The 15,273-nt window shown below is 41.7% G+C and overlaps 1 protein-coding gene across 3 annotated transcripts in view; it reads left to right on the forward strand.

Moving 5' to 3' along the window:
• Positions 1-14,306, forward strand: part of WRN (WRN RecQ like helicase) — a 151,650-nt gene extending 137,344 nt beyond the window's left edge. For all 3 annotated transcript variants that reach the window (XM_003830758.5, XM_034965923.3, XM_034965924.3), the window contains one exon: positions 1,280-14,306. In XM_003830758.5, the coding sequence (XP_003830806.3) occupies positions 1,280-1,387 (108 nt within the window). In that variant the 3' untranslated portion in view covers positions 1,388-14,306. The remainder of the gene's footprint in view (positions 1-1,279) is intronic.
• The last annotated feature ends 967 nt before the right edge of the window (positions 14,307-15,273 follow it).

Here is a 15,273-nt window from a genome sequence, read left to right on the forward strand (position 1 = left end):
TTTCAGAGTCTTCTGCCAAGGATCTTTTGCTGTTTTCCTACTGTTAAATATTTCAAAGCCTTTTTTAAACATAGGGAATGTAATCAAACATAGCAAGCAGCTGATGAACAATATCTAGATAGTCTTCATTATTGAAATGGAATAAATGGTATTTTTGTATTTTAGGCTAACAGACACCTTGTACCTTAGATAAGGCCAACCTTCTCATCAAATCCCTCAGTTACTTTTATTAATAATAACCAAATTAACTCTGGATTCCAGGGTGTACTCATGATGGAATGATTTCTCTGTCATGTTATCCTGAGGATCTAGTACTCTGAGATAACATAAGTGTATGACACTTTAGGCTTATGAAACACTTAGCTACTTAAATTATTTAATTTTTTTTCATGTGCAGATGGTATTGTACCCAAACACTACCTTTGTGTGTGTGTGTGTGTGTGCCTGTGTGTGTGTGTTTGAGACAGGGTCTTACTCTGCTCAGGCTGGAGTGCAGTGGCGTGATTATAGCTCACTACAGCCTTGACCTCCTGGGCTCCAGTGATCCTCCCAAAGTGTTGGGATTGCAGGCGTGAGCCACCTCACCCAGCCTTAAATTATTTTTTTTCAAGGATGTTTAACCTGAGGGTTAGAGGCTCTTTGGCATGTGAGCTGCTGAAATGTGTGTGAAAGTGTTGTGCACGTGTATGTTTCTCTTTTTTTTTCTGGGAAGTGGATCTGTAGTGATTCTTAGATGAGTCTATGAGACAAGAAACTTTTATTTTTTTCATTTATTTAGCAAATGTTTGTTAAGCGTACTATGCCTTGGCCACTCTACAGGGTGCTGATTGGACCAGTCTGTCTATCTACCATTGTAGATGTTAGAAGCTATATTCTTTTCACATGCCTAATATAACTCTTTGTGTATGTATACATGCCCAGGCATGTTCCTTCCTCAGAACATTAAATTCACCATTTTGGTCAACTTAAAGCAAGTACACCGTGGGACACAGATCTGAAATAATGTCCAGATTTTTACTTACTGAATGAGGTGTCTTGAGTGTATAAGACTACATGATGAGATGGCAAGTAATTGCCTGAAGAAATGATGTAGTGATTTTGTGTGTCTTATATTTATTTACTTTTTGATCCAGAAATAAATTATATAGATACCACTATTTTGTTTGGATGGGGGAGAAAGGATGGGTGTATATTCAGGAACCTATGTTACTTTTTTGCAACTAATACCCCTTCTCAGTAGTACAAAGATTTGATTTCTTTTTCTTTCTATTTCCTACAGACTTCGTCTGCAGAGAGAAAGAGACGATTACCTGTGTGGTTTGCCAAAGGAAGTGATACCAGCAAGAAATTAATGGACAAAACGAAAAGGGGAGGTCTTTTTAGTTAAGCTGGCAATTACCGGAACAATTATGTTTCTTGCTGTATTATAAGAGGATAGCTATATTTTATTTCTGAAGAGTAAGGAGTAGTATTTTGGCTTAAAAATCATTCTAATTACAAAGTTCACTGTTTATTGAAGAACTGGCATCTTAAATCAGCCTTCCGCAATTCATGTAGTTTCTGGGTCTTCTGGGAGCCTACGTGAGTACATCACCTAACAGAATATTAAATTAGACTTCCTGTAAGATTGCTTTAAGAAACTGTTACTGTCCTGTTTTCTAATCTCTTTATTAAAACAGTGTATTTGGAAAATGTTATGTGCTCTGATTTGATATAGATAACAGATTAGTAGTTACATGGTAATTATGTGATATAAAATATTCATATATTATCAAAATTCTGTTTTGTAAATGTAAGAAAGCATAGTTATTTTACAAATTGTCTTTACTATCTTTTAAAGAAGCTCTTAAATACGTTCTTAAATGGTATTAGTTGACCAGGGCAGTGAAAATGAAACCACATTTTGGGTGCCATTAAATAGGGAAAAAACATGTAAAAAATGTAAAATGGATACCAATTGCACTAGGCAAGTGTATATTTTGTATTTTATATACAATTTCTATTATTTTTCAAATAATAAAACAATGTTTTTCATACTGAATATTATATATATATATTTTAGCTTTCATTTACTTAATTATTTTAAGTACCTTTATTTTTCCAGGATGTCAGAATTTGATTCTAATCCCTCTTATGTAGCACATGTGACTTAATTTAAAACCTATACTGTGACACAGAGTTGGGTAAACGATGATTATTTAACTTTAAGCAGTTCACCATCCATTTCAAAGCCTTTGATTGGCTTTTTTGTAAATAAAAATAACTTGTTAAGAAACAAATATATCTGTCATAGAAGAACTAGAAAATCCAGGGAAGTGAGAAAAATGAAAATAAAAATCATTCATAGTTTTACTAGTAGCTAATCACAGTCAACCTCTTTTGTGTATCCCACCAGACTTTTTTATATTCATTTGTTTTTAGGTAAAATATAAAAGTCTCGTATATTCCCATTTTTCTGCATTGCATTACCAGAAGGTAGTGGCGCCCATTAAATATGTGATATGTTGTTGTCCAGCCATGGCTTCTGCATTTGCATGCTTTTGTGTGTGCATCTGCAATACCCTGTGAATATCCTGTGTGATGGAGTGGCAAGTACGCACAGACACGTCTGCTGCATGCCTAGGTACGAGGCTGTCTCCAGGAGAAGCACTTGTTTGATTATTTGAGTTGCCAATTGAATTTGCTGCTTTTTTTCATGGCATGCCATTTTCACTGAAAAGAATGACTAATGAAAAACGATGATTGGTTATTAGATTTGGATGTTTGGCAGATGTTTTCTCAAAATTGAACTAAGTTGGCCTCTTCACGGAAAACAACTGGTATTTGTTGTGCCAATGATAAAATTGGAGATTTCTAGCAAAATGTATAATTTTGGAAAAGTTGTGTTCCTCCACTGGAAGCTTGACAGCTTTCCTTAACATAAAGACTTCTCTTTCTCTTCGCTTTCACTACTACTACTAATTCTTCTTCTGATTCTTCTTCTTCTCCTTCTTCCTTCCTTCCTCCTCCTCCTTCTTCTTCCTCTTCCTCTTCTTCTTTCTTTCCTTCCTTCCCTTCCCCTTCCTTCCTCCCTCCCTCCCTCCTTTCTCTTTCTTTCTTTCTTTCTTTCTCTCTCTCTCTTTCTCTTTCTCTTTTTCTTTCTTTCAAGCAGTCCTCCCGCCTCAGTCTCCCAAAATAGTGGGATTACAGGTGTGAGCCACCATGCACAGCCTTACATAAAGCCTTTTCTAATGAGATGGATAGTAATTAACAAATGTGAGTTTTTGATATTATATAAAGATTTTTTCTGTGTTTCGAAGATCCGTATAACTCAGTGAATCAGTATGTTCTGGATGACTAATATGTGATGTTAAGAAATCATGACTGAGGCCGGGCGCGGTGGCTCACGCCTGTAATCCCAGCACTTTGGGAGGCCGAGGTGGGCGGATCACGAGGTCAGGAGATCGAGACCACCCTGGCCAACATGGTGAAACCCCATCTCTACTAAAAATACAAAAATTAGCTGGGTGTGTTGGTGCGTGCCTATAATCCCAGCTACTCGGGAGGCTGAGGCAGGAGAATCGCTTGAACTCAGGAGGCGGAGATTGCAGTGAGCTGAGACTGCGCCACTGCACCCCAGCCTGGCGACAGAGCAAGACTCCATCTCAAAAATAAAAAAAGAAATCATGACTGGGTAAAAGATCTGTTCAGAGTACAAGATGGACCAATGGATTTGATATATTTGAATATAACAGAGTATGAAAAAGTTTATTGATATAGTTTCAGATTACACACTGCAACTAATCTTTAAGAAACTATTGTCCACTTTTTGGTAAAATTTCAGAGAACAATGTCCACCATTATCTGAACAGGCTATTAAAATACTCTTCTCTTTTCCAACTACGTGCCTGTGCAAAGTCAAATTTTTTTCATATACTTCAGCCAAAACAGCATATCAAAATGGATTGAATGCAGAAGTAGATCTGAGAATACAGCCACTTTTGTTAAGCCAGACAATGAGATTTGCAAAATGTAAACAATGCTGCTGTTCTCAGTTTTTAAAAATATGTTTTTTAAAAGTATTTATGTTAATGTGTACTTGGTTTACTACTGCTATTTTTAAATAAAACAAGAAACATTTTTAAATGTCTGTTTTAATTTCTAAAGTGGTAGTGATAGATATAACCCATATTAATAAAAGCTCTTTGGGGTCCTCAGTGATTTTTTTTTTAAAGTATGGAAGGGTTCTCAGACCTAAGAGATTGAGAAATGCTGATGTAATGTTTTATTATAAAGGTGTACCATGAATTATGTACCTTACTTCATATTGTTGGACATTAAAGTTGCTTTCAGTTTTTTTGTTTTAAACAGCACTGCTTTGACCTTTTTTAAAAAATGAGTCAGGGTCTTGCTGTGTTGCCCAGGTTGGAGTGCAGTGGCTATTCACAGACATGATCATAGCATGCTATAGCCTTGAATTCCTGGGCTCATGTGATACTTCTGCTTCAGCCTCCTGAGTAGCTGGGACTATAGGCGTGCACCACTATGCCCAGCTGCTTTGAACATTCTTGAAATGAAATATGATATAGTCTCATACCATATCATAGCCAGAGGGGGAGAGAGAGAATTCTGTTGTTGTTGTTATGTTATCTGTAGTGGACTTCATGCCTTCCCAGCATAAATTCTCTCTTTCCCCATTTTTCGTGACTCTTGATTTTTGTTGGGGTTCGTTCCAAGGAGAATAATTTCCATCTGGATATTGGATTGGCACCTGTGACCTCTTCTGAGCTAGACCCTAGTAACAGCCTTTGGATCTGGGGTAGGTGTGTGGCCAACTGAGCTGCTGGTTCATGCCTTTCCTGAAATGAGCCCTACCTCTGAATATTTCAGAAACATGGGACATTAACTTCCCTTTACTTACATTAAACCCCTTTGAATGAGGAGTTTTTTTTCACTTCCAGTTGTGTTCAGTTGTCACAGAAGCACGGCGATGTGATTGGTGGAAGGACCTGTCAACAGACCCAGAAGATGTAAAGTGTTTTTAATCTCAAAGGATGTGGAATCTCAGAGATAGTTACACCGAGTAGAGGATGAAGCAGCTCCTGGATGGAGGCAGAGGCTTCCTCGATCTTCAAGTTCTGTATGGGTTGTTGTATGAGGTTGGTGCAAAAGTGAGGCAGGAGAATAGGGTCTGGAGGCAAGGAAACTAAGGCCGATTCACACTGACTTCCTAGAACTAAATCAAAAGGAAAACCCCAATTTTCCAGACCTAAATAACAAAAGTACCAGATGGCTTCTCCCTTTCAACTGCCCCTCCCCCACACCTTTCTGCTTGGCACATGGAAAATTGAAAGTATCTCTGGTTGCTTTCTGTGTAGGAATGTAACTTTGTAACCAATCAGACGGATCACAGGCCAAGTCGTCAGCATAGAAATGTAACTTTGTAACTTCACTTTAGCCTCTGATTGGTTGCTTTCCACAACCAATCAGATGCTTGCATAGGGTGTAACTGTTGTGACTTCACAAAGTGGTGAAAGTGGTGGAAGTGGTGGAAGGGTGGAAGGGCTATTTAAATTTTTATTCAGCCTCTGATTGGTAGTTTCACTTAAGCCTCTAATTGGTTCTTGAGTCCTGGAGCCTGTGAAGGGTACTTTATTTTCAGTAAATGCATGCTTTTGTTGCTTCATTCTTTCCTTGCTTTGTGCATTTTGTTCAGTTCTTAGTTCAAGACACCAAGAGCCTGGACACCCTCCACTGGTAACAAAAGTAACTGGTGTTTTTGCCATTAGAAGTAATGGCACAGAACAAGTACATGAGAGCGATTTCTTATGGAAAATTAAATGGCGCATAAGTCGTGTGCTCAGGTAAGGGAGCTGGGAACCGGTAGAGGAAGGTCTCCAACCCACACCCGTGGGATCTCTGAGTCTTTGAAAGTCCGTCCTCACCCTTTGTGAAGAATGGGAGCACGGCTGGACTCGTCACCGGGGGTTTTGGGGGGCTGAACTTGTCATTTGAGGGTGTAGGGAGGTTGGATGAGTCACAGGGGTGGAGGGAGGGGGCCCATTGGAGCTCCACCAGGACCCCAGCACCCTAGATCCAAACCTGGTCATGCTTCCCATGCTCAGAGGCAAATCTCCCTCCCCTTGGGGGGCAGAGTCAGACGAGACCCCCTCTCCATCCTTTTCCAGGTCCGGTGGGGGCGGCACTTTAAAGGTAAAAACAGCAATTACTTTTGCACCAACTTATCTTCTAAGTTTCGCTCCCTACCACCTGAGTGTGTTTGGAGGCTCTGGCTCATTGTACCTGCCTGATCACCACGTGCAAGTAGCTGGGCCAGAAGGACCTTGGCACGTTACGGAATATTTACTACACGAACAGGTGAGCTGAAGGCGAATTCCCCAGGTGTAGCCTGTGACCATAGATTCAGACAAAGCCCTGACTGTTGCCCGGAATTCAAGAAAGCTGTAGCCCTACCAGATAGAATAAGAAAAGAATATAGGATTCTTGCTATTCAAATAGGTTGCATATAATTAAGAGCATGAAAGATCCAATGGAATGAACTCAAAGTAGTTTTTGAGTTTAATAGACATGAAGTATCTTATGGAAAAGAATTGCAAAACCACAGAAACAGTGAAGAAGGTTAGTTACAGCCTTGATGGGGTAGCTGACTTCAGCAGTCTCAGCTATCTGAAAAGGTATTTACCAGATTTTGGTTGGGAACATAATCCCTAAATCATTTGAGATAATGTACTTGTTTCCTTACTGGGTAAATGTGTTTAAACCTTGAGAAAATGTAGACATAAGTAGAATATAGAATAAATTAAACCTTTGGTAGTAATGTTTTAGGATTAAGGACTAATAAGTACATATTTGATATTTAAGCATTTGTAATGCTTGAGATAATTTATCCTACTCAAGTAACAGATTACTCTTGTGACTCCAATGTAAAATATATCATTGAAAAATTAGTATCTGCTTGTGATTTTTAAGTAGAAACCCTGCCATTTGAAAGGTATTTGCCTTTATTATTGGAGATATTTCATATGAATGTTTAACTTTGTTATTGCATAGAAGTATTTAAACAGATTTCACTTGCAAGAGAAAGATATCTAATAGGTTACTCTTAATCAGTACTAAATTACTACAATTACTATATTCTATTAATATTGATTCATTAAAACCCAGAGCTTTAATTATGTCTCAGAAAATTAATTAAACTTTAGCCTCACAATCAGCTTTATTTTCTAACTCAATGTTTAAAAATTGACAAGTATGTATTATACTTATTTATGTCTTCATTCAGTAAACATTTGCATTTGTAGCATGCAAGACAACATGCTAGACACAGGAAAGATGGAATAAATGGAAGAAAATGCAACACAGATCTCATGCTTAAGAGGGACAGATTTACTCTGAAGATTCAATGAAAAAACATCCACAAACAACTTTTCTACAAGAAACAAAACATTTTAAAGAAAACATTTACTTCAGCCGGGTGCGGTGGCTTACGCCTGTAATCCCAGCACTTTGGGAGGGCGAGGCGGGTGCATCACGAGGTCAGAAGTTCGAGACCAGACTGGCCAGTATGGTGAAACTGTGTCTCTACTAAAAATACAAAAATTAGCCTGGCGTGGTGGCGTGTGCCTGTGATCCCAGCTACTCAGGAGGCTGAGGCAGGAGAATCGCTTGAACCTGGGAGGCAGAGGTTGCAGTGAGCTGAGATCAGGCCATTGTGCTCCAGCCTGGGCAACAGAGCGAGACTCCGACTCAAAAAAAAAAAGAGAGAAAAAAGAAAAAAAGAAAACATTTACTTCACATAATAAGATATGAGAAAAAATGGACTCTCTGAATGAAAAAAAGAGGAGATCATGTGAAAGATTTGCGCATTTTTTTTTTTTTAAAGTTATGGACTGAAACACTCCTAATCATTAACATTTGTTATTTTAGGGGAGTGGAATTGGAAAGGTGGAAAGGGCTATTTACATTTTTATAATCTCCATGTCTTTTAAATCAAATTAATATATATTGCATTTATTCTTTTAGTTAAAATTTTAAGAACTTTATAAAAAATAGAGACAGGGACTCCCTTTGTTACCCAGGCTGGTCTCAAACTCCTGGGATTAAGTGATCCTCCCACCTCAATTAGAAGGGTAGAAGGGCCAGCTGTTTAAGTTTCTATAATCTCTGTTAAATCAAATATATATTGCATTTATTATTTTAAATTTTAAAAACTTTTTTAAAAATAGAGATGGGATCTTCCTATGTTGTCCAGGCTGGTTGTGAGCTCCTAGGATCAAGTGATTCTCCCGCCTTGACCTTTCAAAGAGCTGGGATTACAGGCATGGGCCACCATGCCCAGCCTATTTATTTGTTTATTTATTTTTAGAGGCAGGGTCTCACTCTCACTAGACTGAAGTGCAGTGGCGTGATCATAGCTCACTGCAGTCTCAAACTCCTGGACTCAAGCAATCAACTAGCCTCAGCCTCTGAGTACTGAGATGACAGGCATGTGCCTTCACACCCAGCTAATATTTTTGTAGAGATGGGGTCTTCCTGTGTTGCCCAGATGAGTCTCAAACTCTTGGCCTCAGCCTCCCAAAGCACTGGGATTACAGGCATGAGCCACAACACATGGCCCTGCTTTTAAAAAATATATAGTGGGCCGGGCTTTCTGGGATGATGGGCAACCATTACATTTGCTTTCTCTCCATTCTGAATGTCAGCCTCCATACACCTCTCTTGAGCCATCTCTTGATGCCCAGGACTGGCAGGCAAGCAGGATGTTAGGGTGCTGGCTGGAGGGCTGGAAAGCCCCAGGGCAAGGATATGAATGTGAAGGATTTTAAGGAGATTCTTGGACCTCAAGGGAACTTTTGGTCCTGGTTTCCTAGAGTATGTTAGATCTTCTTGGCCCCCAAAGAATCAAGGAAAAGCTGAATAGGTGGACCGAATCCTTTCCAGCGCTGAGGCTGGGAGAACTCTATGACACCAGTGGGTGCTCATCCTGGTGCTGCCATGGACCTGACTACCTACTTCCGCTAAACTCTCCAGCAGCTGAGCCTTCAAGGGAAGACGTCCTCCACCTTTTCCATGAGATGAAGAATCCTTGGGGCCAGGGGACATGCTCACTAGCTCACACCTGTCTCCATCCTCTAGACCATGCTTGCAGTACACAGGACCCCAGAATGCCTGGCCCAAACACTCCTGAGCCTCCAGGGGCTGCAGGGGCTTCTGGCCTTGTTTCCCCATCTGATGAGTTCGTTTCTTGGTCTGAAAGATTGCGACAGTTACTACGAGACTGAATGAAGGGGGATGAATGCAGAAATGAAAACTTAAGACAAAAGTAACTTTTAATGAGAGGGGCCGAGGGAAGAAGAAGAGGGCTCCCTGCTTCTAATGAGCAAAGGCAGCCACCCTGAGCTTCTACAGCCCTTCGTATTTATTGAGTAGAAAGAGCAGGGAGGAGGAGGTAATGATTGGTCAGCTGCTGGATTGATCACAGGTTCATATTATTGCTAACAGGCTTCAGATGTGCCTGATCACAAGAAACACTTGCGCCTGGGCATGACTGCCCTCAGCATTCCTTCTGGGCGGCAGACGCAGTTTGTCAGTTTGCTAACAACCTGCTTTCATGAGAACAGTTTGCTGCTTACTTATACAGCCACCAGTGATTTACTGAGTTGATCACGACCCTCACTCTTTCGGCCTCCAACAAAAGACGATCAAAGAATGGTTGTTTGCAGAGGTTATGGACAAGACTTGATGTCCAGGCCGAGTGTCCGTATGCACAGGAGCCTCTTGGTGGTGCAGAGTGAAGCCAGAGGAGGAGGAGTGGGTTGTGTCCATGGGCTGATTCTCCCTGCACCAACAGGACAGAATCCTAAGGAATCCGAGCATTTGACATTCAAATCTGGTCTTCCAGGTTGTTATGTATTTGTCTAGGTAGGAGGCTAGAATGTATTGAAATGGGGTTAGCCTGACATATTTATATATTTCATATTTAGGCTTCCATTTGTTCCTTTGTCTTGGGTCCCAAAAATATATTAGAGGTGGGCCTGTCTGTTCTCTTGGACACGAGGACCTCAGCGAGTTTCCACTGTTATCTGAATGTTTCCTTCCTGGTTTTCTGTGTATACAATAATTCCTAGTTTTCTGTTATTTACAATTTTACTTCCACTTTTTAAAGACAAAAATGTATGTTTTTTTAGTCAATATTGATATAGTGGACCAATATATTTTACTGTTATTTTTGCTTACTGTTTTTGTTTTTTTGCCTTCCTCATCTTCTCACTAAGTTTGTCTGACTACAGCCACACACCATTCATTCAATACCAACTCTTTTTTATTTTTATTTTTTGGAGAGAGGGTCTCACTCTGTCACCCAGGCTGGAGTGTAGTGGCATGATCATGGTTCACTGCAGTCTCAAACTCTTGGACTCAAATGTTCTTCCTGCCTCAGCCTCCTGAGTAGCTGAGACCACAGGTGCACACGACCATGGCTGGCTAATTAAAAACAAAACAATTTTTTTTTTTAGAGACGGGGTCTCACTATGTTGCCTAGGCTGGTTTCAAACTCCTGGGGTCAAGTGATCCAATACCAACTCAAGAGGTGGTGAGACCCAGTGGTCTAGACAAAGAGCCACATAGCAATATGTTTTTCTCCATGATTCATATCTATGTTCGTTTGTTACAAAATAACAGGCATGAACATTTTCTTCAGAGAGGGAGATCCCCACTTATCCATTAATGACTCATTTGGTGTCCATTCCAAACTATTAAACTGCGAAAGCAGACATGAGAAAAGAAACTTAAGTCAATGTTTTTATCACATATTGGTGCCAGCCTCCCATAGTGGTGCTAAATTTATGAAATTGCAACAAAACAAAAACCCAAACAACCCAACAACGAAAAGCTGTTTAGTGAACACCGTGACTAACAAGCTTATTAGAACTGCTTATCAGAGCCATGTGTGGATTTTGTAGGGGGAAAGATTTTCTTCCCTCGTAGACATTTTGCAAAATAAAAGTAAAATATTACCTTTATGTACGTGGTAGATAGAATTCCACAGGCTTCAAATTCAACAACTCAAAAATGTTGCTTTTACTTTCCATATCTCAGAAGTCACTTTTATTTTATTTATTTTTTAGAGATAGGGTCTCGCTCTGTTGCCCAAGCTGGAGTTGCAGTGGCACAATCATAGCTCACTGCAGCCTTGAACTCCTGGGCTCAAGCAGTCCTCTTATCTCAGCATCCTGAGTAGCTGGGACTACAGGCGCATACCACCACTCCTAGCTGATTTTTAAATTCTGTGTAGACATAGGATCTTGCTGTACTGCCCAGGCTAGTCTTGAACTCTTGGCCTCAAGTGATCCTCCCACCTTGGCCTCCTAAAGTGCCGGGATTGCAGGTGTGAGCCACCATACCTGCCCAGAAATCTCTATTTTAAACCCCAATTCCTCCTGATAGTAAAAAAAAAAAAAAAAAAAAGTCATCTTGGTGTATTTTGGGTAGGCTGGATCACTTCAAGTTTCCCCCTCCTCCACCTTTTCCTGTGAGTAAACCTGAAGCTCCGACAGAGGCCTGCAAGCCCTGCTGGGATCTGTCCTCAGTCCCTCTCGGGCTCATCTTCTACCGTCTTGCTGTCACTCCATCTCCCTGTCCTTCCCTTTGCTTCACCCATACCAGACCCTGTACTGTTTCTGGAAGACACCAGGCATGCTATGTCTTAGGGGAGAATGTGATTTCACCAACTAGTGCCGCCCAAGTAACATGCATTTGCCCTGACTGCTCTTTTCACCTGCTGTGCTGTTCCCCCAGGTAACCACAGGCAAACTCCGCCAACTCCTTCTAGTTTATTGAACTATACCATGAGTAACTTACTTAAAATCTCCATGCCCTGTCCCATTCTCTCTTACCTGTTCCAATACTTATTTATGATGTTGATATATGATCTCCCTCTACTAGACTGTAAGCTCCTTGACAGCGGGGATTCTTGTCTGTTTTGTTCACTGCTGTGTCTTTAGCACCTGGAAAAATGCCTGGCACACAGCAGGAACTCAGTAAATACCTGCTGAATAAATAAACATGAATAAATCAATGAATGGGGATGCCTAAGTGCTTTGGGATTCTGGTCAAAGCTTTGGCAACTAGGGACGCACAGGGACCCTCATCATCTCTGCCTCCTAGGCAGGTATCCACTGAGATCTGCAATCCCATCTGGTCCTTGGACCAGTTACCCTTCATGTTGGCCTCTGTTAAGATGTCCAGGTTGTATCTGGTCTCCCACACAGCATCCCTTTATTACTACCCCTGGACCTCAGCAGTCAGCCACACATTCAGTAAAGGCCACAGCTCTGCCATCTCCTAGCTAGGGGACTTTGGACAAGTTACTTAGACACTCTGAGCCTCGTTTGTAACATGCAGAGACGTTGCTGGGATTAGACACAATGCCTGTAGACCATTTAACAATTGCTGTCACACATGGTTGGTATTCACTCAGCTGTTGCTATGGAAATAGCAGACAGAAAAGGCACAGCGTCAGTGGCTGAGTGTCCAGAGAGAAACAGCCTGTCTCTCTAGATAATACTTGGCAAAATCACAGCAGTCCGGTGTGTGGCCCTTTACTGACCTTGATTAAAAATCGGGTGTCAGCACCCCAAGTGGATCCTTCTTACAGGTGCAGATTCAGACTCATTATCCAAGTTGACAGAGACAGAAGTAAATATTCAACAAATATTTATTGAGCACTTACTATGTGCCAGGCACTGTTGTAGGTGCTGGAATACAGCAATGAACAAAAAAAGTGAAACATTCTTCCTTAGATGGTGATAAAGCGATAGGAGGACACAGCAGGGAAGGGGTTTGGACTATTTCAATTTGGGACAGGAAACGCCTTGCTGAGAGAGTGAGGGTTGAGCTCTGGAATTAGCCTGGGTTTGACCACATGTAACTGCAACTTTGAGCAAGTCGATCCACTGTAAGTCTCTTTTATTAACACCGTTGTGTGTAAGAGGAAATAGAAACTTAGCTAAAGTCGTTGGAGAATTGAATGTGGTGCAGCATTTAGCACAGCGCAGGAATAATAAAAGCCAGCTGTTCTCATCCTTTGCCCATAGAAAAGCTATCCGGGAAGCCACGTTATAGTCTGAAGGCTGCCTACTGGTTTGGTCAAAGAAAGGGCAGTTAGATAATTTTCATGTTTAATTAAGGGCACGGGGCTAGATTTCTTGAGGTGCCAGAGTAATGCTTGCTTTTCATGAACAACGGATACAAGATATGGGCATTGCAGAACCTTTAAAGAACATAACTGGAATAATCAAATAACCGAAAGTTCATGAAATATTCTGGCTCATGAATTAGTTATCTGGTAAATCACAGTCTGAAAGTCACAGAATACAAATTACTTTAAATTTCCTCCAAAGCTTACTGAGTAAGGGGAGGGACATTTAAGATGCGGAGGAAGCGCTGAACTTGCAAGAGGAACAAGGAGGACGGTGGCTGCTGGAACTCTGTAACCCTTAGAGATGTGGGTGGGATTTGGCAAGCCCCCTAGACCCTCTTTGTTTTGGGTCTTAATAGGGACAGTTTATTATTTTTAGTGACTCGCGTGAATTGTATAATGTTTTAAGCATCCACCAAAAGCCTTTCGGCTTTTTCCCTAATTAGACTCATTCTCACACAGAGAGGAACTGAACTTTTTACCTCTTTGGTTCAAGAGCACCATCTACTGGTCAGATTTGGTAATTTCGGGTTTATGGCACTGGAAAATCAAAGAGCATTTTGATTTGGTTGTGTTTGGTTTTGGTCCATTTATCAATACAGGTTTTTTGGGGGACAAAATAATGTGAAAATCAGGGGAATCAGGTGAGGGCATTGGATGTCTCTGTCATAGACGATGGGGAGCTCAGCCGATTTTAAGCTTCTAACCTCAGCTGGTGTGGAGAAGAGCAAACCTGACAACCAGCACGAAGAAAGTAGCTCTGCCTCTGTGGTGTGCTGGGCATTCTGGTTACATAGATGGGAAGACGAGGCCCTTCCGACAAATATGCAAATCCCCCACATCTCCAAATTTGGTAGCTCTGGGGCTTAGGGCAGCTTCTGGAAACAGAACTCAGACCTAGCCTGCTGGAGCAGGAAGGGCTTCTGAGAAGATGATATCTGGACCATCTAAGGAGTGTAAATAAGAAATAGCCGCCAGGCATGGTGGCTCACGCCTGTAATCCCAGCACTTTGGGAGGCTGAGGCGGGCGGGTCGCTTGACAAAGTCAGGAGTTTGAGACCAGTCGGGGCAACATGATGAAACCCCATCTCTACAAAAAATACAAAAATTAGCTGGGTATGGTGGTGCATGCCTGTAGTCCCAGCTACTCTGGAGGCTGAGGTGGGAGGATCACTTGAGCCTGAGAGGTTGAGGCTGCAGTGAGTCGTGATGGCTGCACTCCAGCCCGGGCGACAGAGTGAGACCCTATCTTAAAAAAGAAAGAAAAAAGGAAGAGGTCAGGAGTTTGAGACCAGCGTGGCCAACATGATGAAACCCCATCTCTACTAAAAATAAAAAAAAAATCAGCTGGGCGTGGTGGCATGCACCTGTAATCCCAGCTACTGGGGAGGTTGAGACTGGAGAATTCCTTGAACCCGGGAGGCGGACGTTGCAGTGAGCCGAGACCACACCACTGCACTCCAGCCTGGGTGATAGAGCGAGACTCCACCTCAAAAAAAAGAAAAAAGAAAAAGAAAAGAAAAGAAATAGCCAGATGGAGAACAGGGGAAAGGCCAGAAGAGCAGGGGCGTAAAAGGCGTGGAATGGCATGTGGGGGAGTAACAAGGTTTTTTTTTTTTTTTTTTTTTTTTTTTTTTTTTTAAACGGAGTCTCACTCTGTTGCCCAGTTTGGAGTACAGTGGCACGATCTTGGCTCGCTGCAACCTCTACCTCCCGGGTTCTAGCGATTCTCCTGCCTCAGCCTCCTGAGTAGCTGGGACTTCGGGCGTGTGCCACCACACCTGGCTAATTTCTGTATTTTTAGTAGAGATGGGGTTTCATCATGTTGGCCAGGCTGGTCTCAAACTCCTGACCTCAAGTGATCTGCCCGCCTCAGCCTCCCAAAGTGCTGGGATTACAGGCGTGAGCCACCGTGCCCAGCTAGTAACAAGGTATTGACTGAACCAGAGTGGGGTGTGTCAAGATCGGGAATCAGCAAGCAGCACAGGGGGTGTCCTGGGTGGGGATCTGGGGCTCAGGCCTTCCTGCTATCCTGCTACCCACCTGCACACTTGTTCGTTTTCTTTCCACTTATT

Source organism: Pan paniscus, chromosome 7, assembly GCF_029289425.2.
Source record: "Pan paniscus chromosome 7, NHGRI_mPanPan1-v2.0_pri, whole genome shotgun sequence".
Classification (NCBI taxonomy): Eukaryota; Metazoa; Chordata; class Mammalia; order Primates; family Hominidae; genus Pan; species Pan paniscus.